The sequence below is a fragment of the Scyliorhinus canicula genome, chromosome 21, assembly GCF_902713615.1.
Source record: "Scyliorhinus canicula chromosome 21, sScyCan1.1, whole genome shotgun sequence".
In the NCBI taxonomy this organism is placed as follows: Eukaryota; Metazoa; Chordata; class Chondrichthyes; order Carcharhiniformes; family Scyliorhinidae; genus Scyliorhinus; species Scyliorhinus canicula.
In genome coordinates, this window is record NC_052166.1 from 36205835 (window position 1) to 36233397 (window position 27563).

A 27563-nucleotide genomic window follows, 5' to 3' on the forward strand; every position below is an offset into this window, starting at 1 on the left:
TGAAAATGGAATAAGTAATTAGCGGATTAATTTGTCAGGAGTGCTGTGCTGTTTTGGAAAGTCTGGTAAACAATTTCAGTTCCAGGAACATCAGAATAGCCTGCTTGCAAATGTATCATCTAAACTGGGAAACAGATTGCACAGCACCAGGTCTTCCATCTGCCACAGACCACCATTTATACAGCAGTTTTACCACAAGAGTTTAAAGAAGAAAATGGATCATTCATTTAATAATAATAATCTTTATTATTGTCACAAGTAGACTTACATTAACACGGCAATGAAGTTACTGTGAAAGCCCCTAGTCGCCACGCTCCTGTTCGGGTACACAGAGGGAGAATTCCGAATGCATGTCTTTTGGGACTTGTGGGAAGAAACCTTGGAGCACCCAGAGGAAACCCACACAGACATGGGTAGAACGTGTAGACTGTGCACAGAAAGTGACCCTGGCGCTGTGAAGCAACAGTGCTAACCACTGTGTTACCGTGCCACCCATAAAGCAACATACCCACATTAAAATTTATCAGAACTCCTCACTATTCTTTCGAGTGTTTATTTGATGCAGCTTTACTTTTACAGATCCAATATTGAAAATCAGATCTAGCACCACTACTGCAACTTTGAAATATGTGACTGTTGTAGTTGTTAGCAGATAAATAACTCACATACTTCAGTCCATCCTTAGACAGGGGGCTGGATTCCCCGCTCCCTGATGACGAAATCGCATTTGGCAACGGGCTGGAGAATCAGTTTTGGCACCAAAATCGGGAGTGGCACCGGTTTTTGAATTCTCCGCATCCTGAAAAGCGGAGTACTCCTAGAATACGCCATGCTGATTATCCACGGCCTCAGGCCAGTACCTGAAGCCCTCCACCATCCTTGACTGGCCGAGTTCCCGACGGCGTGGGTTACGTGCGCTCATCGTTCAGGAACCTCGCATGGTGGCTGCTGACTCAGTCCCAGGCTCTCACAGTCGGGGGAGGGCCAATCCGCGGGCAGGAGCTGGGGGAACGGTTGGCGGGCGGTCCGGGGTGCGCGAGCGGCCGATGAGGACACTACTTTGTTAGTCCAGGTCCATAGGCTGAGTCTGCCATGAAGCACGGTGGGCCAGCTGCAGGCCGCCACCGTGCGCATGCACGGCCTCGGAAGCGGAAGTGCTGGGAGCCGTATCGGCAGCTAGAGCTACGAGCTCTACGCTGCCTCGCTGTCCCCCCCCTCCCCCCTCCCCCCAGCAAAACGGGGAACCAGTGGCCAGTTTTCCTGCCGTAAAAGACCACCATTTTCACACCGGCGTGGGAACATAGCCTCCAAAACAGATAATCCAGCCCCTGATGTTTGCAAGAGCGTGTGCTTAAACATATTATAGCATTGTAGGGTTTTTTTGAACCAATATATCTATAAAACAAACTTGCCTTTGTGAACAGAATTATAATGTATTTGAGGTGGCCATTCACTGATGGTGTACTAAAACTGTTCTTACTCTAGATGCATCAGAGAGAAATTTCAACAGCCAGAAGTGAAGGAAAGATTTTTTTTTAATTGCTATTCAGCCATCATGTATCAGCAATAAAGGGTTAACGGCATTCCAAAACGTGACAATAATTCTAATGCAACAATATTTGTCCTTACTTGTTTCCTTAGTGAAGCAGGCATGGTGAAATTTTCCCATGTAGAACTCCAAACCAATAATGGCAAACATTACGATCGCAAAGAACAAGAGGAGCCCAATCTGAAGCAGTGGGACCATGGCCTTCATTATCGACTTCAGTACAACTTGTAAACCTGATTGAAGAAAGGAAAAGGAATTGATGGATTTTCCAAGGGAAGTAAGAACCACAAAACCAAGGCAGGTAGGCGCAGATACGAGACAGATTGGAGATATCTGACTGGCCGGGCAGAACAGGTTCGAAGGGCTGAACAGCACCCCCCCCCCCCCCCCCCCCCCCCCCCGGTTCCCGTGTTTCTAAATCAGCTGGCTTCTGGCTGACTCATTTCAAATTGCATTTACCCTGTTGAAAAAACATGCCTGATTCATAATTACATGTTCAAGCCTCTTATTTACAGGACGTAATTAAACAGAAATGTTGGTGATCTGAAAACTAGCAATGAAGAAAAATTAACCTGTCGGTACATTTCAGTTAGAATAAACGAACTGCAAATAAAATACAGAGAGAGCACGTTTGAAACTATTAAATGGCTATCTCTCCAGCAAAAAAGAAAAAATATATCCATATGATATATAACTTGCAGTTATCTATATATATTTTAGACAACATCCTGCAGATGTGTCGGTAAAGACAAATGTTCATTTTAAAAGTATACAAAATATGAAAAAAATACCGGTAACATTAGTTTTAATGCTCAACTTGAATGTTTCTTTTATTTCTTGCATCGAAAACTGGAAGAAAAGGAATATGTTGAAAGAAATGCACTTCCATCTGTAGATCGACAGAATCCCTACAGTGCAGGAGGAAGCCATTTGACTGGTACAACAGGGCCGGGATTCTCCCCTACCCGGCGGGGCGAGGGGTCCCGGCGTAGCGGAGTGGCGCCAACCACTCCGGCGTCGGGCCTCCCCAAAGGTGCAGAATTCTCCGCACCTTTGGGAGCTAGGCCCGTGCCGGAGTGGTTGGCGCCACGCCGACTGGTGCCAAAACCGGCGCCAACGGCCTTTGAAGCCCGCTGGCCGGCGTCGGGGCTGGCCGAAAGGCCTTCGCCACCGGCGCATGCACGGTAGGGGGGTTCTCTTCCGCCTCCGCCATGGTGGAGGCCGTGGCGGCGGTGGAAGAAAAAGAGTGCCCCTACGGCACTGGCCTGCCCGCCGATCGGTGGGACCCGATCGCGGGCCTAGCCACCGTGGGAGCACCCCCCAGGGTCCGATCGCCCCGCGCCCCCCCCCCCAGGACCCCGGGGGCCCGCTCCCGCCGCCAATCCCGCCGCCACCAGAGCCGGTTGAAACCACAGTGGCGGGAGAGGCTTCTCAACGGCGGGACTTCGGCCCATCGTGGGCCGGAGAATTGCTGCAGGGGGCTCGCCGATCGACGCGGAGGGTGCACCGATTGGCGTGGTGCGAATTCCGGCCATGGCGGGGGTGGGATTTGCCCCAGTCCCGGGCGATTCTGGGACCTGCACATCTTTGGTTGTGGGGGCGTAACCCACTATTGTGGGTTACGCCCCCACAATAGTCCGCGCAAACACGGGGAGAATGTGCAAACTCCACACGGACAGTGACCCAGGGCGGGATCGAACCTGGGACCTCGGCGCCATGAGGTCCTCTCTTTTCCTACAACTATCCAATGATATGAACCCTTTTACCCACATTCACAGCCATTCGATCTTGACATCACACGTAGCATCACTACTCCCAATGGAGCTATCATGGATATCACAGTCTTTGATCATTTCCTTGCATTTCTCTCTATCCATAATTCCCTTCCCCTTCCAAACCATCAGCCCCACTCTCACCAATCTACATTGGCTTTCTGTTTAGCAATGCCTCAACCTTAAAATTCTCAACCTCATTTTTAACTCCCTCCATGGCGTAGCCCTCTCTATCTCTTTAATCTCCTTCATCCCCACAACCCTCCGAGAATCTCGCTCTGGCATCTTGATATCCCAAATTTTAATCACTCCATCGTTGATGGTTTTGCCTCCAGCAGCTTAGAGCCTAAGCTCTAGAACTTCCTCCCTAACCTCTCCATCTCACTTTCCACCTTTAGCATTTTCCTTAAAGCCTATATCTTTGACCAAGCTTTTGGTCATCTGCCCCCATACCACCTTATGTGCCTTTGTTTCCAGTTTTGTTTCATTACGCTCCTGTGAAGCGTCTTATGACAATTTACTGTAGTAAAGTGCTACATCAGTGCAATGTTGTTGCTGCTGTGGAAAGTAAACAGCAATGCACGTGGAACTGGGTCAGGCTCAGTCAGTTAGGCACGACCTATTCACCTGAGACCATGTTTACACTCCAGTCCTGCATAAGCGGAATAAAATTATTTTGAGGTTGGGTAGCTTTAATAATTTCCTCGTGGCTCAATGGAAGTTAAACACAAATGGTCAATATCACACAAACATTGTCGGCCTAAATGTCCTCAATCAATGCATTTGATGGTGTTCCCTCAAACCCATTGCTGACAGCTGTGTACAGGAAGCAAACTGTGCGACACCTCATCCATCCTCAGAACGGTACATCACTCACACTTTGAGCGCAAACACATGGAGCAAGGCAAAGAAAAGCCCTATGCATCAGACGTGGACTCCAATCAACAGCGAAGCAATGTGAACAGATGGTTGTCTGCTGGAATGTGCCCAGAGGTGTCACAAAAAATTCTATATAACATAGAAAGTGTCTGCTTGCTGCTGGCCAGTAGATAGTGTTAGAAGACTCAATGCTGGATGCAACACCGCTTGGGTGGGAAGGAGTGGGTACAAATTTAAATATGAGAATGGTATGGTTTCACTGAATGTGACTGGAAAAGGTAGACCCATTGATGTGTTGGGTGCTCTGGATCCGTGAAACGCATACAGGCCACCAACACTTAAAATAGTACAACACTATTTTATTCAACTATAAACTGTTGAACATACTATTACTGTGGGTTAACATGATGTTAGATTAACTAAAGACCTGTGCCTGTCCTAACCAGTTGAATCACTCAGCACATGGTGAGAATCTATGCTGTAAACTATAAACTCTTGTGCTTCTGAAAGGCTGCATCCCGAATGAGCGGGAAAACTGATGCCCTCTGTCTTTATATTGAGTGTGCTCTAACTAGTGATTGGCTGCGGTGTTATGCATGTTGATTGGTCATTGTATGTCCATCAGTGTGTGTGTCTGCACCATGATATACTGGTGTATATTATGACACCCATAGCATATGAAGAGATTGGAAATGAAGTTTCATTTGCTTCAAGAATGTGAGCATTCTTATTTCCCCATTTCTCATTTGAAAGCAGTAAACGCAATTTTAATGCAACAATTAAAACATATCCAATTGGTTAAGAAGCAAAACATTTAAATTTTTAGCGGATAAAATAGTCGAAGTTTCCTTGCACCAGTTCACAAGTCATTTTTAATAACACACAACATGCGCTCATCTTTTTTTTTCAAGCCGTGTCATGAACATTGAAGACCCGGCGAGATTCTCCGCAAATGCGGAGAATCGTAAAGGCTGCCGTGGGACAGGCCGTGACCCACGGCAGCCTTCACGGCCACTTCCGGGGCCAATTCTCTCCCCCGGGCGGGGCTAGGAGCGCGGCCCCGTGCGTCACGGTGGAGCGGCCTTGACGACGGTCATCAAGGCCGCACGTCAAGCATCACGGCGGCTGACGCGACCGATGACGTCAGCTACGCATGCGTAGGTTGGACAACGCCAACCCGCGCATGCGCAGTTGGCGTCTTTCTCCTCAGCTGCCCGGCAAGACATGGCGGCTTGATCTTGCCGGGCGGCGGAGGGGAAAGAGTGCTTCTGTTTTGGACGCTGGCCCGACGATCGGTGGGCACCGATCGCGGGCCTGTCCCCTCCTGAGCACAGTCGTGGTGCCCCGTGCCAATCGGGCCTCTAGATGCCCCTAATGGGCATCTGGCGCCCGTTTCACGACGGCAGCGAGCAGGTGTGTTTGGTGCCGTGTTGAAACGGGCGTGAAGGGCCGGCCGCTCGGCCCATTGGCCTCGGAGAATCGCCGCTCGCCGAAAAAAACGGCGAGCAGCGATTCGTGGCGTGGGGGGGTGGGGGTGGGGGGAATAGCGGGAGGGCGTGAAAAATGTCGGGAGGCCCTCCCGTATTCTCCCACCCGGCGTGGGGGGCGGAGAACCGCGCCCCACAAAAACAACCATGAATTTGAACACTATCGAATTAGTCAATTTTAAAAATGCCACAAACTAATTATTTTTGTATAAATGCTAATCCAGATAGAAAAGTAGTGATTAATGACCAGTGAAGAAGGGTCTCGGAATTTAATGATACATTATAGATTTTACCTCGGTTTTCTTTTGTCAGTAATAAAATGGTGTTCTAAGGTTCTACAAAACAACAACAACCTGTATTTATCCACCACCTTTAAACGTAATAAAAAGTCCCATGGAGTTTCACAGGAACGTTTTAAAATGAGAATGTGACATCGTGTATGACATTAGGACAGGTGACCAAAAGCAAAATCCCGCTAGAGTCAGAATACTGGAATCTTGTCGGTGATATCTTTTTTTCTGATTTCTGCCCTGACCCCGCCCCCTCAGCACCAGAAAGGTCAGGACCCTCATTTAAATAAATTATCACAGTAAAGGGCTTCCCCGCCATATGTTGCCCCATATTGGCATCTACCCCTTGCCAATGTGACGTCATGTCGGTGAGGTTTCCAACAGGGTTTTTGAACAACAGGAACCGGGTATATTGGCATCTACCCCTTGCCAATGTGACGCCATGTCGGTGAGGTTTCCAACAGGGTTTTTGAACAACAGGAACCTGCCAGGTGACAGTGCCAGGAGCATTACCAGGATTCCAGGGGGAACTGGTACGGGACAGTACCGGGTGTAGAGCCAGCGGCTCTGTCAGGAGGTGGAGGCCAAACTGGGGAGCTCCTTCGGGGGGGAGGGGGGTTCTCCCTGTCTGTGGGGGAGGGGGGATTCCTTATGCATGTATCCGGAGGGGGGGGAGGGGGGGGGGGCATGCGGGGGAGTTCTTTGGTGCTTACCAGAGATCAGAGCACCATGGTTAAAGGGATTATCAGTGTTGCCAGCTTTTTCCAGCCCTGCCAGCACGATGTCGTGGGCCAGGCCTGCATATTTATTTTGCACAAATTTCTGGATTGTCTGGTGTCGAAAGTAGTCAGTGCAGCCTGCAAGTCGCAGGCCGGTTTTCTTACCTCAACCAGCACGGTGGATAAATAGGGAAATTCCTCCCATTTTCTGATCTGATTTACTGAGTATGACTGTAAGGCTGTGGGACAACTCTCCAAATTCAGGAACAAGGTGTCAGTAAGAGGGACTTTGCAGGGTCGATGGAGTTGGGTATGTCATTGTCGTTTCCAGTGCATTGATGGATGGCAAGACATCTGACTGGTTTCATTCCCTTTAGACTTCGTAGTGGCTGAACATAACTGAATAACTTGCTAGGCCACTTCAGAGGTCAATTAAGAGTCAATGACATTTCTGTGGTCCTGGAGTCACATGTAGGCCAGGCCAGGCAAGGTAAGGACAGCACATTTCTATCCTTAAAGGACATTAGTGAACCAGAGTTTTATGACAACCAGCAATGGTTTCATGGTCACCAATACTGAGGCTACCTTATATTTCCAGATTTATTAATTGAATTTAAATTCTACCAGCTGCTGCGGTGGTGTGATTTGAAGCCATTCTCCCAGAGCATTCTTCTGGTCCTCTGGATTGCCAGTGCAGTGAAATTACCACTACACCACCACCTGTCCTTTGGAAAGAGGAGGATAGAAAGGAAGAGAGGAGGAGAGGTTTAGGGAAACAATTCCAGAGCTCAGGGCCTACCAGCTGACAGCACAGCCTTGAATAATCACCTGAGGCCAGAGTTAGAGCAGTGGAGATAACTGAGAGGGTTGGAGGATGCAGGAGATCACAAAGATTGGGAGAGCAGCATGGTAGCACAGTGATTAGCACTGTGGCTTCACAGCGCAGGGTCCCAGGTTCGATTCCCGGCTGGGTCACTGTCTGTGCGGAGTCTGCACGTTCTCCCCGTGTCTGCGTGGGTTTCCTCCGGGTGCTCCGGTTTCCTCCCACAGCCCAAAGACGTGCAGGTTAGGTGGATTGGCCATGATAAATTGCCCTTAATGACCAAAAAAAGGTTAGGAGGGGTTATTGGGTTGCGGGGATAGGTTGGAAGTGGGGGCTAGGGTGGGTCGGTACAGACTCGATGGGCAAAATGGCCTCCTTCTGCACTGTATGTTCTTTGTTCTGTGTTCTGTGGGTTAGGCCAAAGAGCGAACAAGGATGAGAATTTAAAAATCAGGACATTGCTTGTTCGGGAAACAATGTGGGTCAGCAAGTAGAAGAGTTTGGATGACCGAGATTTGAAACAAGAGCAGCAGAGTGTTGGAGGCCCTCAAGATGCCAGAGGGTCGAATGTGGGAGTCCAGCCAGATGTGCCACAAACAGTCAAGTTCAGAGGTAACAAAGATATGAACAAGGGTTTCAGTCTGCCTAATATTTAACTGAGGTTTCTGTCCACTCAGTATTGTACGTGGAATAAGCAGGCTCATAATTTGGTGAATGTGGAGGAGTTGAAAGAGATGATAGTGGGGTAAAGCTTGATGCCGTCAGCATACTTGTGAAAACAAACTTTGTGCTTTTGGATGATGTTGCTGAGAGGCAGCATGTAAATGAGGAATAGGACAGTACCAAGGAGAGATCCCACATAGACAGATTATGAGGCTTATTTCATGTACACTTTTCTAATATGATAAATGTAATACTAATTTGAACAACGTACTTGGAATTCCTGATACAAGTTTCAATGGTCGTAGTACTCGGACAGCCCTCAACGTCCTCAGGTCAAAGTCCGTTCCAACAGTGGCTAAAATCCTGCACAATGATAAAGATTTGAACATTAACTTTCCAGCAAAATCACCGCACAGTAAATAGAAACAATTTCACAGAAAACAATGTTCAAGTAGATGAAAACTAAACCTAGGGGTATGGTATCGACAGTTCCTAAATACATTATTGTCTACAAAAAAGAACAGGATAGCATTTACAAATTCAGGTCAACTCTTTCAATATCCTATTTTTGAGTTATCTTTCATGTCGATTTGTGCCGGGTAGAGAAGGTTTTGCGAGGTGGACCCTGCACGCTTGATAATGGTTTGGGTGCATCTCAACCCATTTTACGCTGAGTCCTCATAAAGGAGATATTCGGGTACACAGAGGGAGAATTCAGAATGTCCAAATTACCTAACAGGGACTTGTGGGAGGAAACCGGAGCACCCGGAGGAAACCCACGCAGACACAGGGAGTACGTGCAGACTCAGCGCAGACAGTGACCCAAGCCGGGAATCGAATCCGGGACCCTGGAGCTATGAAGCAACAGTGCTAGCCATTGTGCTACCGTGCCGCCCATAATGGGGTGGAAAGAAGAGCACGAGGCAGAAGCTGCTTTAATACAGCTTTCATACCATGGGGGCTGGTTTAGCACAGCGGTCTAAACAGCTGGCTTGTAATGCAGAATAAAGCAGCAGCGCGGGTTCAATTCCTGTACCAGTTTACCCAACTGGCGCTGGAGTGTGGTGGCTAAGGGCTTTTCACAGTAACTTCACTGAAGCCTACTTGTGAAAATAAGATATTATATTATATTATATGCTTGGGCAAACATATCAAATTCTAGCTGGCTGCCAGAAAGATACTTTATTTATAAACTGATTCAGCTTAGTTCACATCCTTCATGAATCTGACAAGTTCACGGGGTATTGCTGCTAACACAAAACAATATCAAAACAACCAGTGACCTTGGGAGTGAGATTGGTCCTCGCCAGTAATGCAGTACATTCTATTCCAGAAACCCAACTGGTTAAGGATAGATGTTAAGAATCTTTACATTCTTTATTTATTTACAGAATTATACATTACACACTAGCCCAACAGTTGGAGTTTTGTTCCCTATTTTGTTCCATCTGTTCCAAGTTGTCCTTTGACACTGCTTACTTCTGCTCTGCCATGAACACATTCTGATCTCTTAATGTGCCACTATCAGCACCCTTCTAAATCATTATCACCCACATTTATATTCCCTTTGTCTTTCTGTCCACGACATCTTTGTCAATCTCCGCCTACTTCTGGTTCTCTACTGCAGCCCACTGCTCCATGTAATCCCCCCCCCCCCCCCACCCTCCACAACAGTATAAATCTGACCCTATTTCCAATTCTCTCAAACTTTGACAAAGAGTCATCCAGACCCAAATTGCTACCTCCCTTCTCTCTCTACAGATGCTGTCAGACCTGCAGAGATTGTCCAGTATTTTCTGTTTTTGTTGGAGTTTTAGTTTGTTTTTAGAAATCAGTATTCAATAAATGCACCTCTCGCCATTTGCATACTGGCAAAGATTTTGAGCCCGCCCGTCCGCCACCAGAAATCAAAAATAAGAATTTGTGTTTCGCCTGTCGCTCCCCTGTCGCTCCCCCTTTGGAAAATCTCGGCCACAGTTGAACATAATTAATGTGCAGCTAAAACAATACATGCTCAGTGAGTTGGCAGCCAGTTTTACGATGTGGTTCTTTTAGTGTCCATTGACTGCAATAAAAGAAAATCTGGAACGATGTAAAACATCCTTCTGATTCGCTGTGAGTGGGTTTTTAAAGACGGATTTTACCCACTCCCGTTCTATTGGTCAGGGTGGATTTAGATCTGGATTCCAGAGATGAATTTAATAATTTCCCTAATCCACATTTCCATCAAATCCCAAATTGTACTCAAATTCCTGGGCAGAATTGGTAAGCTTTGTTTTACTTGCTAGTTTTATTGCGTTGCATGATCGAACGATTTACAAACTTACGTTCAAAATGCTGCATCTGATTTATTTTGTGGAAACACTTTGTTGCTGTACGCACTCAATATTATGGATAAAACATGCACAATACTTTAATCTATTCTCCAAAGACTCAGGAATGAAGGGACGTTGAAAGGCTTAACGTATTTTAGTATATTGGATTTATAAAACACAAAACGGTTCAGCCAAATAAAGTAATGTTTGAGTATTGCTGAAAAAATACATTTTGTTGAAGCTTTTCATCTTGCACTCATCGGGTCGTGGATATGTGGGCCGGAGTAGGGTCAGTGCAGACCCGATGGGCCAAATGGCCTCCTTCTGCACTGTAGGGATTCTACGATTCGATGAGCAGGTTGGGCGGATTGGCTATGCTAAATTAATGTCCAGGTATGTACAGGTTAGGTTACGGGGGTTAGGGTGGGGTGGCTAGGAGAGTGGACCCATGTAGAATTCTCTTTCTGAGGGATGGTGCAGACAAGATAGGCTGAATGGTCTCCTTCTGCACCTTGGGATTCTATGAACCTCCGACTGTATGTAAAATAAATGTTACACTGTTAACTCTTTCAAACTGTACCCAGGTGGTGATGAACCAAAATGGTCCAAGAGCTAATGCATGATTCTATCTGTAATATAAACCTATATTGCAGATATTAAATCAGTGGGCTAATTCACAGGGATTTTTTAGACATCGGTGAGACGTGCTTGATTATCACCAGTGATTCCTGCCTGGAACCATAGTCCTACTTTCAAAGATTCAGAACAATTCCCATTTTGCAAGTACATTTGCCTCAGCTCTGACAAAACAAATGCTGAATGCGGTTGGTAGACAGGAAAAGTATTTCCAGTAACTCTGGCTTCATAAATTGATTGATCATATAAAACAACATCCTTTGCCATCATCTCTTGGCAGCATAAAATACTTTGAGTAACAAATATATTTGGTGATGCACTGTTTTATGAATGTACTGTTCAACTGCAGTCAACATTAGTAAATTAGTGTTTATGGGAAGCATAGTATGTGCAGAATCATTGAATCCCTACATCACAAAAGGAGGCCATTTGAACTGTGCCAGTTCTTTGAGAGGGCTGCTCAACTAGTTCCCCTCTCCCGTCTCTGTCAGCTGTGGCTGGTCAGCGTTCTCACCTCTGAGTCTCAAGGTTCAAGATTGGCTGCAGGGCTTCAGCACAAAAACCAAGGCTGACACTCCAGTCAAGGACGGGGGAGGAGCACTGCACTGTCGAAGGTGTCATCACTTGGAAGAGGCATTAAACCAAGGCCCCTTCTGCCTGCTCAGATGGATGGAAAGGACCCCATGGTATTATTTTGAAGAAAAGCAAAGGAGTCATCCCTTAATCAACATCAAACAAATTATCTTCACATTATCACATGTTTGTGATAATGTTTGTGGGACTTTGCTGAGCGCGCATTGGTCACTATGGCAACGATTTAGAGGTCATGTTAGACGCAGGCGCAGTTCCTGTAATGGCCACTCAATCTTGTGAGGTGCTAAAAACGTGATGCCCGACAGCGGGATTTTGGATTGCGATCTTTCCAGCCCCCGGGTCTGATGACATGATCAGGCTCCCAACCAGGAAAGGCGTAAGCCTGATTTTCATGCATTACCATCTCATTAGCAGGCGTCATGAGGCACCGTCCACCCTCGTTGTACCTTCCCACCCAGCCGGCTGATGTCACCCCGGCGCGAATGACTACCGGTCTTAAAAAATGGAAGCCTGGCACCATGCCCTCCGAGAGGGAGGTTGGAGGTGATGCGCATGCCACTGCTATCCACCAGGGTGTCCCAAGAGGAGATAGGGCAACGGACAGCTCTGGGTGATGTCGAAGGGGGTGACCAAGATGAGGGTAATCTTCAGGGGTCTCTGACTGACCCTGTGGGGGTCTGTCAGTCCATTTGCGGGAGTCTGTGAGGTCAGGGGGAACAGTGATGTTGGAGTGGGGTCTGAGGTTAAAGGGGAGGCTGCAAGATTGAGGTGTGGGATGGGGAGGGGCTTTTGTTTTGTGCCAGCCTGGCCAGCTGAGCTGGGTGGGTGGGTGCCCACATGACACTCCTTGCTGATGCCTCTTCCTTTGTGGGAGGGGAATGGGGGGGGGGGGGGGGGGGGGGGTTGGCGCTGGCTGCAACTGAGGATTTCCTATCCAGTGATTTATTTATTACGGAGGGATGACAGCAATGAGCTCCCTGATGGCTTCAGTTTGAGTTACCAGGATGCCTATTAGCACAGCCTTGCACTGAGGGAAGAACCAATTATGCCCAGTTAGTAAACTGAGATTTATGTTTATGACACAGTGGGCCCTCAGGAGTTAACCGTTTGTACCATCAACTCCCCACATCGCTACATCGAAGACTAAGCCTCAGCTTTTCATGAGAGGGCTAGCAGACCTTGTGCCTCAGAAACAAGGGCCAAGGGCTTCACCTTTCCCCAGGCCTCCCAGCTCCGGCATTAGCTGTCCCATTGGATTCACCCTCCTTCCCAACACCCACCTCATCGTCCAGATGTGAGCGTCCAGGTGTGACCACAACCCAGGACCCTGCTGAAAGAGGCTTCAGAGGTTTGGTGGGCAGGAGGACGAGGGACACCCACATCACAAAATGGTTTCAGGAGATCCAGCATTAGGGAGGACACTTGGGTGACCCTTCTGGATATGGCCGCTCCCATGTTCCCTGGGGCTCGTGAGGGCTAACACTTCAGGGAGTTTGTGATGGGGTATCCCCGAATGCAAGATGCCCATTCAAAGCAGGAGCATGATGATGATTTGTAGTGAAGAAAGGGCAGTGATGCTCCTCAACAAATGTCTGCCCTGTCTGGCTGCTGGCAACTCGCAAACTCCCTGTGGCTTGGGTCATTTCAAAGCAGTGATGCGCAGTCACATCACTCCTGATGCTGTTTCAGGGGTCTTGGGGTTCATTGAGAGGACTTCCTGTATCATTATTGAGTACTTTCAGTGTGAGGGAAACATATAAAATGAGGTGACATCATCACATAGAGAGGATGGAGTTGGTGCTTTAAATTTGAATGCATCCCTAACGTGAGATAGCCATTGCTGTCACCGATAAGTAGAGATCGGGCAGCCTAAAAGTGGTGAACAAAAGTGAGTTATAATACATAGTGAGGTCAAAAATTCAGTGCTCCACATCCCTAAGTGACTAACGTCAATCATGCCTATGCTGTACGACTATAATTCCTTGACCACCCAATCCCACTGCTATGTCCAGCTTTTTCTCAGGACCTACACTGAAGTTGAGGCAGCTTGCTCTCTGCCATTCCCCACTTCCTGAGACGTGGGGCCGGCACCTGGAAGGCCCCAGCCTAATTGCGGGTGGCAGAGGTGTTGTGATGCCACCCTGCTCTGTCTTCTGGGCTGGAGGCGCCTCGGTCTCTGGAAAGGGTGAGTCAGATGGACTGGATACTCACAGGGTCTCATGCGGGAAAGTAGTTGCCTTCCTCTCCTTCACAGCAATCAGTGTCAGGGCACCCTCTGTGAGCTTTGGAGCTGGCTTTTTTGCAGCCCTCTTCTTCGCTGGACTGTGAGCAAGTGCCATAGAGTTGTTTAAACTCAGCGTCCCCCCTTGATTAAACTGCCCATGGCAGCTGATTCAGACACAGTGTGCCACAGTCGCGGCGTTTTTCCCGTGAAAACATTTTTTGCCCCCACAGGTATCTAACAATTCCGGTCTAGAGCACATAGATGATGCCAGCGGGATTCACCCTGGTTTTCGAGCCAAAAATTACCACCAAAGTTTGGGAAGATTTTGCCTTATGTTTCATACATTACAACAACGACTACTTTTCAAAACTACTTCAATGGTTGTCAACTACTTTGAGACATTTCGTGGCCATGAAAAGCATGTAAAAAATACAAATGTTTCTTTTTATGCAGCCATTTCCCCATAACCCTGCAAATGTTTCCCTTTCAAGTATTGATATGGTTCCATTTTGAAAGGTACTATTGAATTTGCTTCCGCTATCCCTTAAGGCAGCGCCTTCCAGATTAAAACAACTCTCCCGCCTCAGGTTGTTTTGTCAATGGGACTGAGGAACAAAGTAATCCAAAATTCCTCACTGCACTTTTGCGTAATGTTTATCATGCTGAGTTCTGCAATGTTCATTCACTCTAAGGATAAAGAGAAATGATTGTGGCAGAGTTCAATCGGGATTGATTTCTTTGTCTCTTCGCTGAAAGGGCATAACTTTACATTCCCTCAAAACGTTATAACAAACCGGTAATAATTAAAGGAATTATTGTGGAGTCCAAGTATCCCTTCTACTTTATAACTCCAAAAGCATTTAGGTAACACAATACTTGAAGAAAAGGTGGGCACCACTAATAATAACCGCATTTGTACTCAGAGTGCTTATTGGCCACAAAGAGCATCCTTTAGGGAAAGCACATATGAGAAAGTCTCCAAGCCTGAATCTGCACTAATCCGGATGAAGCCAGTCTTCCATTTGAGTGCTGAAACCACAGATCATTTTTCACATCCACAAGGTTCCTTTAATAAAATGTCAAACCTATTACACTTCTGCCTTTCTCGTGCGAGGGTTTAATTTTGCAACATACACTTTCCACCCAGTTGCTTAAATCTAGCATTTCAAAGCAGATGCATTAAGCTAAAGCCAAAATACACATCTTCAAAATTGAATATAAAAATATCAGAACTCAACCTCACTGTTAACCACCCAGCCAATCTTTGTGTCATCCGCAAACTTACTGATAGCTACCCCCCCCCCCCCCTCCCCCCCACACACAGTCATCTATGTCGTTTATATAAATGACAGACAATAGGGGACCCAGCATAGATCCCTGTGGTATGCCGCTGGACACTGGCTTCCAGTCCCTGAAGCAGCCGTCTGTCATCACCCTCTGTCTCCTACAGCTAAGCCAGCTTTGAATTGACTAAGTTACCCTGTATCCCATGTATCTTCTTCATAAGCCTCCCATGTGGGACCATGTCAAAGGTTTTGCTGAAATCCATGTAAACTACATTAACTGCACTACCCTCATCTACACATCTGATCACATGCCCAAAAGATTCAATCAAATTTGGTCGGCATGATCTCCACTGACAAAGCCATATTGACTATTCCTGATCAAACTTTGCCTCTTCAAGAGGAGATAGATTCTCTCCTTCAAAGTTTTCTCCAATAGTTTCCCTACCACTGACGAGAGACTCTCTGATCTGTAGTTCCCTGGCTTATCTCACCAACCTTTCTTAAAAAGTGGGACTACATTAGCTATTTTCTAGTTCTTTGCCACCTCCCCCAACGCCAGAGAGGAATTAAAAATTTGAGTCAGAGCCCCCGCAAAGATTGGTCCACAATGCCAAACATAGAGGTCTGGATTCTCCGTTTCAGTGGCGGGGTGAAACTCCCGGCTCCCGCACCGCAAATGGCCGGAGAATGGCTGTGTCTGTGGCTGTGCATGTGCACGCCGATGACCTGCAGCAGTCGCGTCATACAACAAGGGTCCGTCCATGCGCGGACTCAACCCGCTATCGACAATCCCACAGGACACCCCCTCGCCAACCCCCACCAGTCAACCCAGTCCTGGTGGAAGCCCCCCCGACCAGCAGCATGGATCCCGGCCAAGTGTGGCGGCGCTGGACACAGTCCACAGCCGCCATGCCGGGTTCCCAACCACTCAAACCACACGTCAACCGCGTGGTTGGGAACTCGGCCCATCGGGGGTGGAGCATCGCGGGAAGCCCTGCCGATGACACGCCAACGCCATTGCAACGCCGGACGCTGCGCAACGCGATGTCGGAGGGGGCGGAGACTAGAAAACTGATGTCAGACTGGCGCCGCCCCGGATTTGGGCATTGGAATGGATTGTCCGCACGATCGCCAGTTACGATGTTGGCGTCTGGCAACGGCAAATCCCGTCCAAGATGTTCTTTACCATGTCCAGTCTATGAAAAGTAAACAGTCAGCAACATTGGGAAAGAGAAAACTGCACACTGAGGCATCCATGTTTATTCGCATGTGTGTAAAGGGTCAATGGTTATGTTAATGACGATGTAAGCATGACATTGTGGTGAATGTGAGAAGCCCAAGGGAGCAAGACACAGAACAGTCTGTGTCCAGAGAACAATGTACTTACCATGAGGTCTTGGATGTCAATTATCCTATTGACAGTTGCAAGAGAAGCTAAATGCTGATTATCTCCAAATCACTCGTAGAGTAAGAGAAACCTCTCCAAACAAATAAAGGGGAACAAGCATAAACCGTGGTGACGACAGCCCAAAACAATATACATCCCGAAAGGCATTTAAAGAATGACTTTGCAAGTGGGAGTGGCAAACTACCTGTGTGCACACATTCTGGTGAGGTATGATCAATGCAACAGGCAAGGCTGGAGAAATGGAGAAAGAATAGATTTGTCTCATGGAGCAGGAGAGATAGAACTATAAAAACGCAGGAGAAAAGTAAACAGGCATTATTAAAAGTGCCATATATAAAATTCTAGATTTAGAACAAATGGATAAACAGATGCATTACATCAGCTATTGTACTATGTGTTGTGTTTTGTACTCTGGGATAACACAGGCTGCAACTGGATGCAGCTTTAACCAAAAGATACTCCAGACCTTGAAGTTAGTTCAATCTGATTTATTGAACCATTAGCACAGTTGGCACAGTTCTCTGTGAGTTCAACTCTCTGCTAACCTAAGTGTGGTTACTCTGTCTGACTGAACCAGACTAGCTCTTATCCACGTGCTAGAGGTGTGATACTGTACATACACCCTGACTCACTCTGTAGATGTTCATCAGTGGAAAAAGAGGTGGGGTGTGAGTGTCTCGTGTCTTTTATAGTGAGATACCACCCCTGAGTGTCCTGCCTGCTCATTGGTCACGTCCTGTTCTGTGTTCATTAGCTGCCTGTCTGTATATCATTATCTGCATGTCTGCATATCATGACATCTCCCCCCCTTTTTTTGTTTTGTTGGCACATGGGAACATACTTGCATGTAGTGGCATATATTAACATATTTACAAGCGGTTCCATATGTGAACGTATTTACATGTGAAGACAGCTGTCTAATGTGAGAAAACAGAACATAGCAAACAAATCAAATGTTCATAAGTCCAGTCTCTGGGGCTCGCGTCTGATCCTTGTCGACCGCCGGAGAGATGGTGGTGGGGACGACAGTGCCTTGACAGGCGGGATGGAAGCCTGACTGGTAGCCTCGTAGTTCGAGGTATCAGGAGGTGGCAAAACAACGGACGGAAACGGAGAAGAAAGTGATTGCGGGCAGGCATACGTACAACATATGAGTGGGGCACAGCCTGCCGAACAACGACAGCCAGAACAGACCAGCCACCATCTGGTATCTTGATCCTGACAGTATCTGCCGGGGATAACACCGGCAAATCGGTGGCATGGGTATCATCGCCCTGCTTTTGCTGGTTTCGGAGGTGCTGCACCTTCTGCAGCACCGGGTAGTGATCCAGGTTGGGCAAGTGTAAGGCTGGAAGTGTCGTCCGCAGGTCCCTGTTCATCAGGAGTTGAGCCGGCAACATGGCAGTGGACCGTGGGGTCGCCCTGTCCGCAAGCAGCACGAGGTATATGTCAGAAGCAGAATCCGCGGCCTTGCAGATGAGCTGTTTCACAATGTGCACCCCTTTTTCAACCTTCCCATTGGACTGCGGTAGTGTTGGCTGGAAGTTACATGTTTGAAATGGTATGACTTGGCAAACATAGACCACTCGTGGCTGTTGCAGCACGGGCCATTGTCACTCACGACAGTGAGTGGGATACCATGCCTGGAGAAAGTCTCCTTACAGGCCTTGCTGACATTCCGAGATGTGAGGTCTGAGAGCTTCACGACTTCAGGGTAATTGGAGAAATAGTCAATAATCAACACATAGTCACAACCATTCGCACAAAAGAGGTCGATGCCAACCTTGGACCACACGGAGGTCTCGATTTCATGCTGCTGGAGCGTCTCCTTGCTCTGCGCTGGCTGGAAGCGTTGACAGGTCGCACAGTTGAGAACCATGTTCGAGATGTCTTGGCTAATACCGGGCCAGTAGACAGCTTGCCTGGCTCTGCGTCTGCACTTCTTGACGCCCAGGTGTCCCCCATGTATTTGGCGGAGCACCAAGCTCTGGGGACTGAGTCGAATGACAATCCGGTCCAACTTGAGGAGGATACCATCAATCACCGTCAGGTCGTCCTTTACATTGTAAAATTGAGGGCACTGCCCTTTCTATCAGCCATTGGCGAGGTGGTGCATGAGGGGGTCTTTGGCTGTCTCCTCACAGATATGAACCACCTTCTCATCAGACGACGGGAGGGTGCTAGCACACAGCAGCACCTGTGATTCAATCTGCCGGATGATTTCCAGCGGTTCACTCGGCAGTGTGATGGAGCGGGACAATGCATCAGCGATGATGAGCTCCTTGCCAGGTGTGTACACTAAGTCAAAGTCGTACCTTCTGAGTTTGAGGAGGATGCGCTGCAACTAAGGCGTCAAGTCGTTCAGGTCCTTGTGGATAATGTGGACCAGAGGCCTATGATCCATCTCGACAGTGAATGTCGGCAGGCCGTAGACATAGTCATGAAACCTGAGAATGCCAGTGAGAAGACCCAGGCATTCTTTCTCTATTTGCGCATACCTTGTTTCGGTGGGCATCATGGCCCTCGATGCAGAGGCTACCGGTGCCCAGGATGAAGTTTCATCGCGTTGAAGCAGCACCGCACCGATGCCATCCTGGCTTGCATCTGCCGAGATCTTCATCTCCCTGCCTGGGTCAAAAAAATGCCAAGACAGGTGCAGTGGTGAGCTTGGCTTTCAGCTACAACCACTCTGCCTGATGTGCTGCTTCCACTCAAAGACAGTGGATTTTTTTACCAGGTTTCGGTGTGTGAGGCCAGGTTTGGAATGAACATGCCCAGAAAATTGACCATGTCCAGGAAGCGCAGCACCACCGTCTTGTCTTCAGGGACCTTCATGGCTTTGATGGCCTTGACCTTGTCTGTGTCCGGGCGCACGCCCTGCTGAGAGATCTGGGCACCTAGGAACTCGAGTGTCAACATGCCAAAGTAACATTTGGACCTGTTCAGCTTCAGGCCATTGGCATGGACACGGCGGAATACCTGCTGGAGACGGGAAACATGCTCTTCAGGGGTCGTGGACCATATAATGATATCATCCATGTACACACGAACCCCTTCAATGCCCTCCATCATCTGCTCCATGATGCGATGGAAGATCTCCGATGCCGAGACAATGCCAAACGGCCTACGATTATAGCAGTATCTGCCAAACGGTGTGCTGAAGATGCAGAGCCTTCGGCTGGACTATTCCGGCTGGATGTGCCAAAATCCATTTGATGGATCTAACTTGGTGCAAAAACGTGCGTGTGCTTTCTCACTGGTGAGTTCTTCCCGCTTCGGGATGGGGTAGTGTTCACGCATTATATTCTTGTTGAGATCGTTGGGGTCAATGCAGATGCGCAGGTCTCCCAAAGGCTTTCTAACACATACCATCGAGCTGACCCAGTCAGTCGGTTCGGTTACCTTGGAAATGATGCCCTGTTGCTGAAGATCCTTGAGCTGTGCCTTCAGGCGCTCCCTTAATGGAGCCGGGACCTGGCGTGGTGCATGGACCACTGGCTTGGCTTCAGGTTGTAGCAGAATCTTGTATCGATATGGCAGCTTGCCCATCCCATTGAACACATTTGGATACTGAGCGAGGATGTCGTCAATGCTGCCTGAAGATCCACATTGGAGGATGTTGTTGTGTAAACCCGCTGCACGAGGTTCAGCTGCTTGCAGGCCTGTGCGCCAAGTAGGGATGCCCTGTCTGGCTTGACATTTTCAAAATGTAACTGTGCATGGGGGCACCGGTTCGAGACAAGTAGATGGCAGGATCCTAGTGCCGTGATGGCATTTCCGCTGTAGTCCAGGAGCCTGCAGGCTGTTGGAAGGACCTTGGACGGCTTCTTGATGCGTTTGAAATCCGCCTGTGAGAGGAGGTTGGCAGAAGCACCTTTGTCCAGCTTGAACTGGATGGAGCAGTGGTTGACCTGCATCACCGCATGCCATTCGTCCTCCCAATCCACAGTGAGGATGGATTGAATTTGTGATGAGTTGGATGTGGTATATTCACATTTGGTAATGATGCCCACACAGTAGGCGGAATCCAGGCATTCTCCCTCTGCATCCGTTGTGCTGCCAGGATTCGAATCCTGTAATTGTTGTTGCACACTCTGAACATGCCGTTGTCAGGAATTGGGAGTGCTGGCCTCTGACTGGTGGCGCAGACCTGCACAATGCTGCATAGTGTCCAGGCTTCCTGCAGTTTAAACGTCACTTGCAGGGCAGTGTTTCTTTAAGTGGGCGTTGCCGCAGTTCGAGCGCGTCATGACGTCGACATCCTGATGCTGCACGCGCCGCCGCACATGCGCAGTGTGGGTGTCGGCCGCTTCGTTATCCCGTTCGCATCACGCATGCATGGGGCCCCGGGAAAATCGCGCAAAATGGCCGCTTTCATCAATGCTGAGGCGCTGCATCCGGGAGGTGGCCTGCACACTCTCTGCCTGTAAGTGGAGGTAAGTTTCTCATTTTCAGCCGATTTGTACTGGGCATTGTGATTTTTGGCGTGCTCATGCACTGTGCATGTTTCAGTCGCGACTGGCAGGCTCATCTGCTTGATTATCAGTAGCTGCTCTCTCAGAGGATCAAATTGAACTCCAAAAACGAGTTAGTCTCTGATCATGGAGTCAGCAATATCACCAAAGTTGCAGGACAGCGCTAGCAGGCAGAGGTTAGTTAAGAAGGAGTTGAAAGATTCATCTTTACCTTGTAGACGCTGTTTGAATATATCGCGCTCGAAGAGTTCATTGGTGTTCACGTCACAGTGACCGTCAAACTTCTCCAGGACGATCTGAAACTTTCTCTTGTCCTGGCCTTCGGTGAAGTGAAATGAGTTGAAGAGTTCGATGGCTTGATCACCCGCTGTTGAGAGGAGAAGAGCGATCTTCCTTGCCATCAGACGCACCCACGAGGTCTGAAGCTTCGATGTACAGCAGAAACTTTTATAAGACCATAAGACATAGGAGTGGAAGTAAGGCCATTCGGCCCATCGAGTCCACTCCGCCATTCAATCATGGCTGATGGGCATTTCAACTCCACCTACCAGCATTGAATGTCTGCCAGTTGGCACTGGATTGCCGGAGATCCAGAACTGGTGATGAGCCTGAATCTTCTCCATGGTGCCGGGATGCATTTGCTGGTTGTTACGGAACGGACTGAGGTAAACCACCTAGATTAAGCAGTCTCCTGGTAGCATGTCATGTTATGTACTCTGGGATAACACAGGCTGCAACTGGATGCAGCTTTAACCAAAAGATACTCCAGACCTTGAAGTTAGTTTAATCTGATTTGTTGAACCAGTAGCACAGTTAGCACAGTTCTCCGTGAGTTCGACTCTCTGCTAACCTAAGTGTGGTTACTCTGTCTGACTGAACCAGACTAGCTCTTAGCCATGTGCTGGAGTTGTGATATTGTGCATACACCCTAACTCACTCTGTGGATGTTCAACAGTGGAAAGAGGCGGGGTGTGAATGCCTCGTGCCTTTTATAGTGAGATACCACCCCTGAGTGTCCTGCCTGCTCATTGGTCATGTCCTGTTCTCTGTGTTCATTAGCTGCCAGTCTGTATATGATTATCTGCATGTCTGCATATCATGACACTATGTAAACAAACACAGCTGTCATTTTGTTTTCCACGAATCAGATTGGGACAAGTTAGAGAATTGTAAGCGTCGAGCTGGCTAACGTATGCATTTGCCTGCCTTCTGCAGAACAAAACAAATTGTAGCCTTTAAAACACAACAGCTCCCAAGGTTAAAGTCATGTTTCCTAGCTGTTGCTCCACATTGCCTGTGGCATCCGTATGAACAATTTCAGCAGCCGTAATAAAATTTGAAATGTGTTTTTCCTGTTTCTCAGTGAACTACATGTGGCTACATTCTCTGGCATTGCATCTATAGAAGAGGCATTCAAAGGCCTGGTAACTATTTTCCCATCTCTTCCTTACCAATTACTGAACTTCCCCATTCCCAAAATAAGAAAAGGGAATATAATCCAATATTTAGCAGGAAACCACCTCAAGTCCCCAAATAAACTTGGGGCAGAATTTTACCAACCCTTCCACTGGCGGGATTTTGCAGTCCCATCGAAGGGAATGGGCTTTCGAATGGCTCGCTGCATTTTACAGCCATGCCCCCACCACAAGAGGGCTGGAACATTCTGCCCGTAGATCTGAGCAGGGATTGCTGTAAAGGCTGGTTGAACTTGGAGAATTGGTAATTGATATTTAAGCAATTGTGCGAAATGTAGAAAAAAAATGTACATCAGCTGCATATTGTATCTCACCCCTCCCCCCTCCCCCTCCCATCTAACTTTTTGGCTTTGTTTTTCTGTGGAAGTAAACACACCTGGGGATCTGCTGTTTACTTGCTGCCGCACATTAGTTACTCGTAATATTGAGGCGCCCAAGTCAAATATCATTTTGTAAGTCAACCGCAAATATAAAGGTCCTATTTGCATGAATACTTTGGTGCACACCTGCCGTGGTACTGAAGCAGTTGTATTACTCGTGGATTTGAGATGCTGCTTAATGAATGTGACGCATTCCCATCAGATATTTTTCTAGTCATCTGACAAAGTCAGTCAATTATTCGACGGGGCTTGAAAAAAAAAATCAATCGAGCTAATCAAAAATTGTAACCAAAAAAAAAAACACATTCAGGTGTGCTTGCTGTTGATCAAATACAACATGGAGGCCGTTCAGCCGGTTTACTGGGAAAATTGGTTTGACAAGCTAATTTCCTCATACCTTGCAGGGTATCTGATGTACACATGCCTACTTGTAATGAAGTACGTGCAATTACAGTGCACGTTTCTCACTTAACCCGCTAAGTAGCCTGATTGTGGGGATCCAGGTTATCATGCACTTGTGGCTGTCCACGACTGCCCACCTCCAGAATTTTGATCATTTTTGTCTTTCCGCATTTGCTTTTAGCCTCTTTGCCTTCAGAGTAAAACAGTCCACAATTACATTTTCATTATGGAAGGTAATGCACGGTAGTGCAGTTAAGATACAAATGCTAGGGTTTCCAATACAAAGTGAATTGTATGCCACCGCATACAGTATTACACACTCATTTTCCAAACTGTGTTGCAGATAGAATAACATGACTAACACAAAATGGTTTTTGATGTTCCAACAGCACCAAGTGGAAATTTTGTTAAGACACAGTAATATTTGAATTCTATCACTCAGGTTCCAAAATCGATACATGTTAACAATCGTGAAGTTAATGCTGAAAAATGAGACAGAATTACTCTTCGCAGCTACTTTCTGAAACTATTTGGTTGCGAAAAGCGAGTCCCTGTCAATTAGCCGAAGATTTCTGACACGGGCGTATCGAGACACTTCTTTGTTTTCTAAGCGGTGAAGTCCCATTGAGATCTTCCAAACCTTCAGAGACATCAATCTGTCGTTACATATTCTATCCTCCTCCTCCAGATGAGAGAACATGAGCATCACCTGCCAAGGAAAGCACCGATGGGAATTGGAGGCGTACATGAGCAGCAGCCATTATACTTCAGTGAGAAAGAGAAAATGGGCTGAAGCTGTAAATGGAGGAGCACATTGCTGTCCAAACCTTGCAAACAGTGTCATGTCGGCTCCACATGAGAGAATCCTGGCAAAGCTGCGAGAGTAGAAGTGAAGTACTGTCAATATTTAACAGCTCTCTTCAGTATATTCTTGTCTTTTTAACCTTAGTTCTGCAGATTTGTCATTTCCCGAATTGCGTGACCTTGAGGATCAGCGGAGAGGGACCTACAAGAAGACTCTATTTTTACTCTCCAAGACCGATTTTATTCACATTTGCAAACCCACTTAAGTTCTCTTACAATAAGAAACATAACTCCCCTCACCTAAAAATCACGTAACAAAATGAACGGCGTGATTCTCCGGGAAAAAAGTGTGCTCGCAATCGGGAATTGCTGCAAGTTTTCCGCCGCTCGGCCCAGCGAGGCCGACAACGCTATCCCACGTTAATTGGTCCACTTAACAAGGCCTCACAGGCTTCTCGCTCCAAATGATGGCTCCCCAGCTGATTCGGCAGCACCGTGCTCGCCAGCCACCACCCCCCTCCCCCTCCCGCTGACAAGGTAGAGCAGCACATAAACTGCCCTTGCTCGGTTAACCCCAGCCAGCTCTCAACAATGGCACTAAGGAGACCAGCCCCATGATTCGGGGATGCTGACCTGGGGAGGCTGGTGGACGCGGTGGAGGCCAGGAGGGATGTCCTGTACCTCTGAGGGCCCGGAGGGTGAGCCACAAGGTAGCCAGTGCTGCCTGGGACGAGGTGGCGGCACCAGTCAGCTTGGGCAGTGTGACCAGGAGGTCTGGCCTCCAGTGCAGGAAGAAGGTCATTGAACTATACCGGCAGCGGGAATGAGTAGACACTAACGCCACCCCCACCCCCCACCCCCGTCCCAAGGGAGAATCCAGCACCCATTCCCCCAGGCGACCCACAACACTCCCTCCACCCCCTCCCCCTTCAACCCTCCCTCCACCCACCCCTTCAACCCTCCCTCCACCCCAAACCCTCCATTCCCCTCCTCCTCAATCTTCCTTCAACCTGCCTCGACCCTCCTTCCACCCCACAACTGTGAGCCACGCGTGTGGCTAACGATGCCCTCTCTGTGTCTCCTCAAGAAAAGCCCTCCAATAATCAGTGGGAGAGAGTCCAGACTGGCTGTGGGGTGCCAAACCCGAGGAGCAGGCTCTGGGGGTGACCGAGGACAGGGCGGTTACCCACGCGGAGGCTGCAGAGGTGAGGAACCACCAGGTTCCACCCGGTCAAACATGAGTAGTGATTGCCTTACTGACTGCCTCCACCAGTGCAGATACACACATCTCGGTGGGACATGTCAGTGGCCAGGCTTCTGGTGAACACCTCACTGCTGCTGATGTACATCGGGTGGAGGCAGGAACCTCCAGGGGAGACAGCTGCTGGATCCCTGGACCCAGCTGGGTCCCAGTCTGATGCTGGGCCTGTGGTACAGAGGTACCGGGAGCTGATGGAGACGATAGGCAGCGGCCGGGATATTCAGAGAGAGATGTCAGCGTCACTCCAGCAGATCCATAGCTGATTGGAGGAGTCCCAGAGGCTAAGGGCACAGGAGATGGTGCTGGCAATGAATGGCACTGAGGCCAACACTGCTAGGGTGGCGACCGCAGTGTAGAGCCTAGTGCACAACGTCGGCACCATTAGTGAAGGTGTCCAAGGTGTTGTGCAGTCAGTGACGGTCATGGTTGAGGGTCTCGGCAGAATGTCTTGCCTTGCTGGGGATGTCACCCAGTACCAGGCCGACCTTGATGAGGCTCTGCGGGACATGTGCCGCTCTCAGATGGGCATGGCCAAGGCACCGCGGAGCTTGACCCAGTCGCAGGTGGGCATTGCCGAGGCACTGCAGAGCATAGCTCAGTCACTGAGGAACATCGCCGAGGGTCAACACGATGGTGCAGACACTGGGGAACTGCCAGGGCCGGCAAAGCCAGATGATGCAGGGGCTCCTGGGGCTCATACCAGCTGCCCCTTCGCCCCAAGATGCACCCCAGATCCCTACGGGAAGGGGCGCTGAGTGCCAACCCGGACCCGTCCCATGGAGCGGTGACGGTAGCCACCAGCTCCCACGAGTTCCACCCCTCTGATGAGGCTGCGTGTCAGGGTAGCACATGGGACAGGATGGCACAGCTGTTCATGTGCTGTCGACAGGTTACCCGGGGCCTTCCGACCCCAGAGGCCGCTCGCCAGGGGCGTCGAAGGCCACGGGACATGATAAGCAGCTGGCTGCCTCCACCTCAGATATGCATCCTGGGGACACGCCTAGACATAGTGGTAGAGCTAGGAGGGCCAATAACATTGAGGATCATTGAGGGCACCGAGGGAGGGGGGATGGGGTATGTAGGGGTGAGGGGTGGTGTGGAGGGTGGGGGTAGGAGGTTGGGGTGTGAGTGGAGGGTGGGGGATGAGGAGAGGTGACACCATCAGGAGAGTGGGGACCTGTATTGAACAATAAACACTCTTGTCCACAACTAGTGTCACGTTCTTCCTCAATGCATCACTGCGTGCAAGTTATGGGTTTGAGCGACCACTCAGCAGACAGGCAGTGGTTAGACTATGGCATAGGTTGAGGAGCACCAGCGCCCAGCTCTCTGCAGGTTACTATCACCGCCCTTCCCTTGACAGCGACCCGCTGACAGCACCGACACAGTCCCAGCACCCTGGTGTGATGTGACTCGTACCCTGGGATGGTGGGAAATGGGGGTGTTGGGTGGGTAAGGTTGCGATGACGGACCAGCCACGTCCTAAGGCAAGTATGAGGGCCTCCCTGGCCCTCCGGGCTTGCCAGACCCTCACCGCTGCTGCCTGTCCTGCATCATTTGGCCGGGCCTCAGGTTCCTTCTTGGCTTCATCCTCCAGCCGCTACTGGTCCGGTGCCTCCTCATCATTAGGGGCTGGTTTAGCACACTGGGCTAAATCATTGGCTTTGAAAGCAGACCAAGGCAGGCCAGCAACACGGTTCAATTCCCATAACAGCCTCCCCGAACAGGCGCTGGAATGTGGCGACTAGGGGCTTTTCACAGTAACTTCATTTGAAGCCTGCTTGTGAAAATGAGCGAATTTCATTTCATTTCATCCTTGTCCTCATCATCCTCGTCCCCCTCCTCCACATGTTCCTCATCACCAACATCAGGCTCATCACCCAGTTGCTGTGCCAGATTGTGGAGGACACAGCAGACCACAACAAAGCGGACGACCCTCCGGGCTGTGTACATCACTGGAGTGGTTGAGGCATCGGAACCTCATTTTGAGGAGTTGCCGTATTGGCCTCGTTGTACCGGTCTCTGCTTCTGTCTCCGGCCTCAGTACTGGTGTCATGAGCCAGGTCCTCAGCAGTTACCCCTTATCCTCCCAAAAGCCAGCCGCCTATTCTGGGGTGCTGC

General features: G+C 48.8%; 1 protein-coding gene across 13 annotated transcripts in view; it reads right to left on the reverse strand.

The window, feature by feature from the left end:
• The window catches only part of cacna1ba (calcium channel, voltage-dependent, N type, alpha 1B subunit, a), a 739085-nt gene that overhangs the window by 440333 nt on the left and 271189 nt on the right, over nt 1-27563 (reverse strand). For all 13 annotated transcript variants that reach the window (XM_038781850.1, XM_038781861.1, XM_038781863.1 and 10 more), the window contains 2 exons: nt 8454-8545; nt 1630-1782 (listed from right to left, as the gene is read on the reverse strand). In XM_038781850.1, the coding sequence (XP_038637778.1) occupies nt 1630-1782; nt 8454-8545 (245 nt within the window). The remainder of the gene's footprint in view (nt 1-1629; nt 1783-8453; nt 8546-27563) is intronic.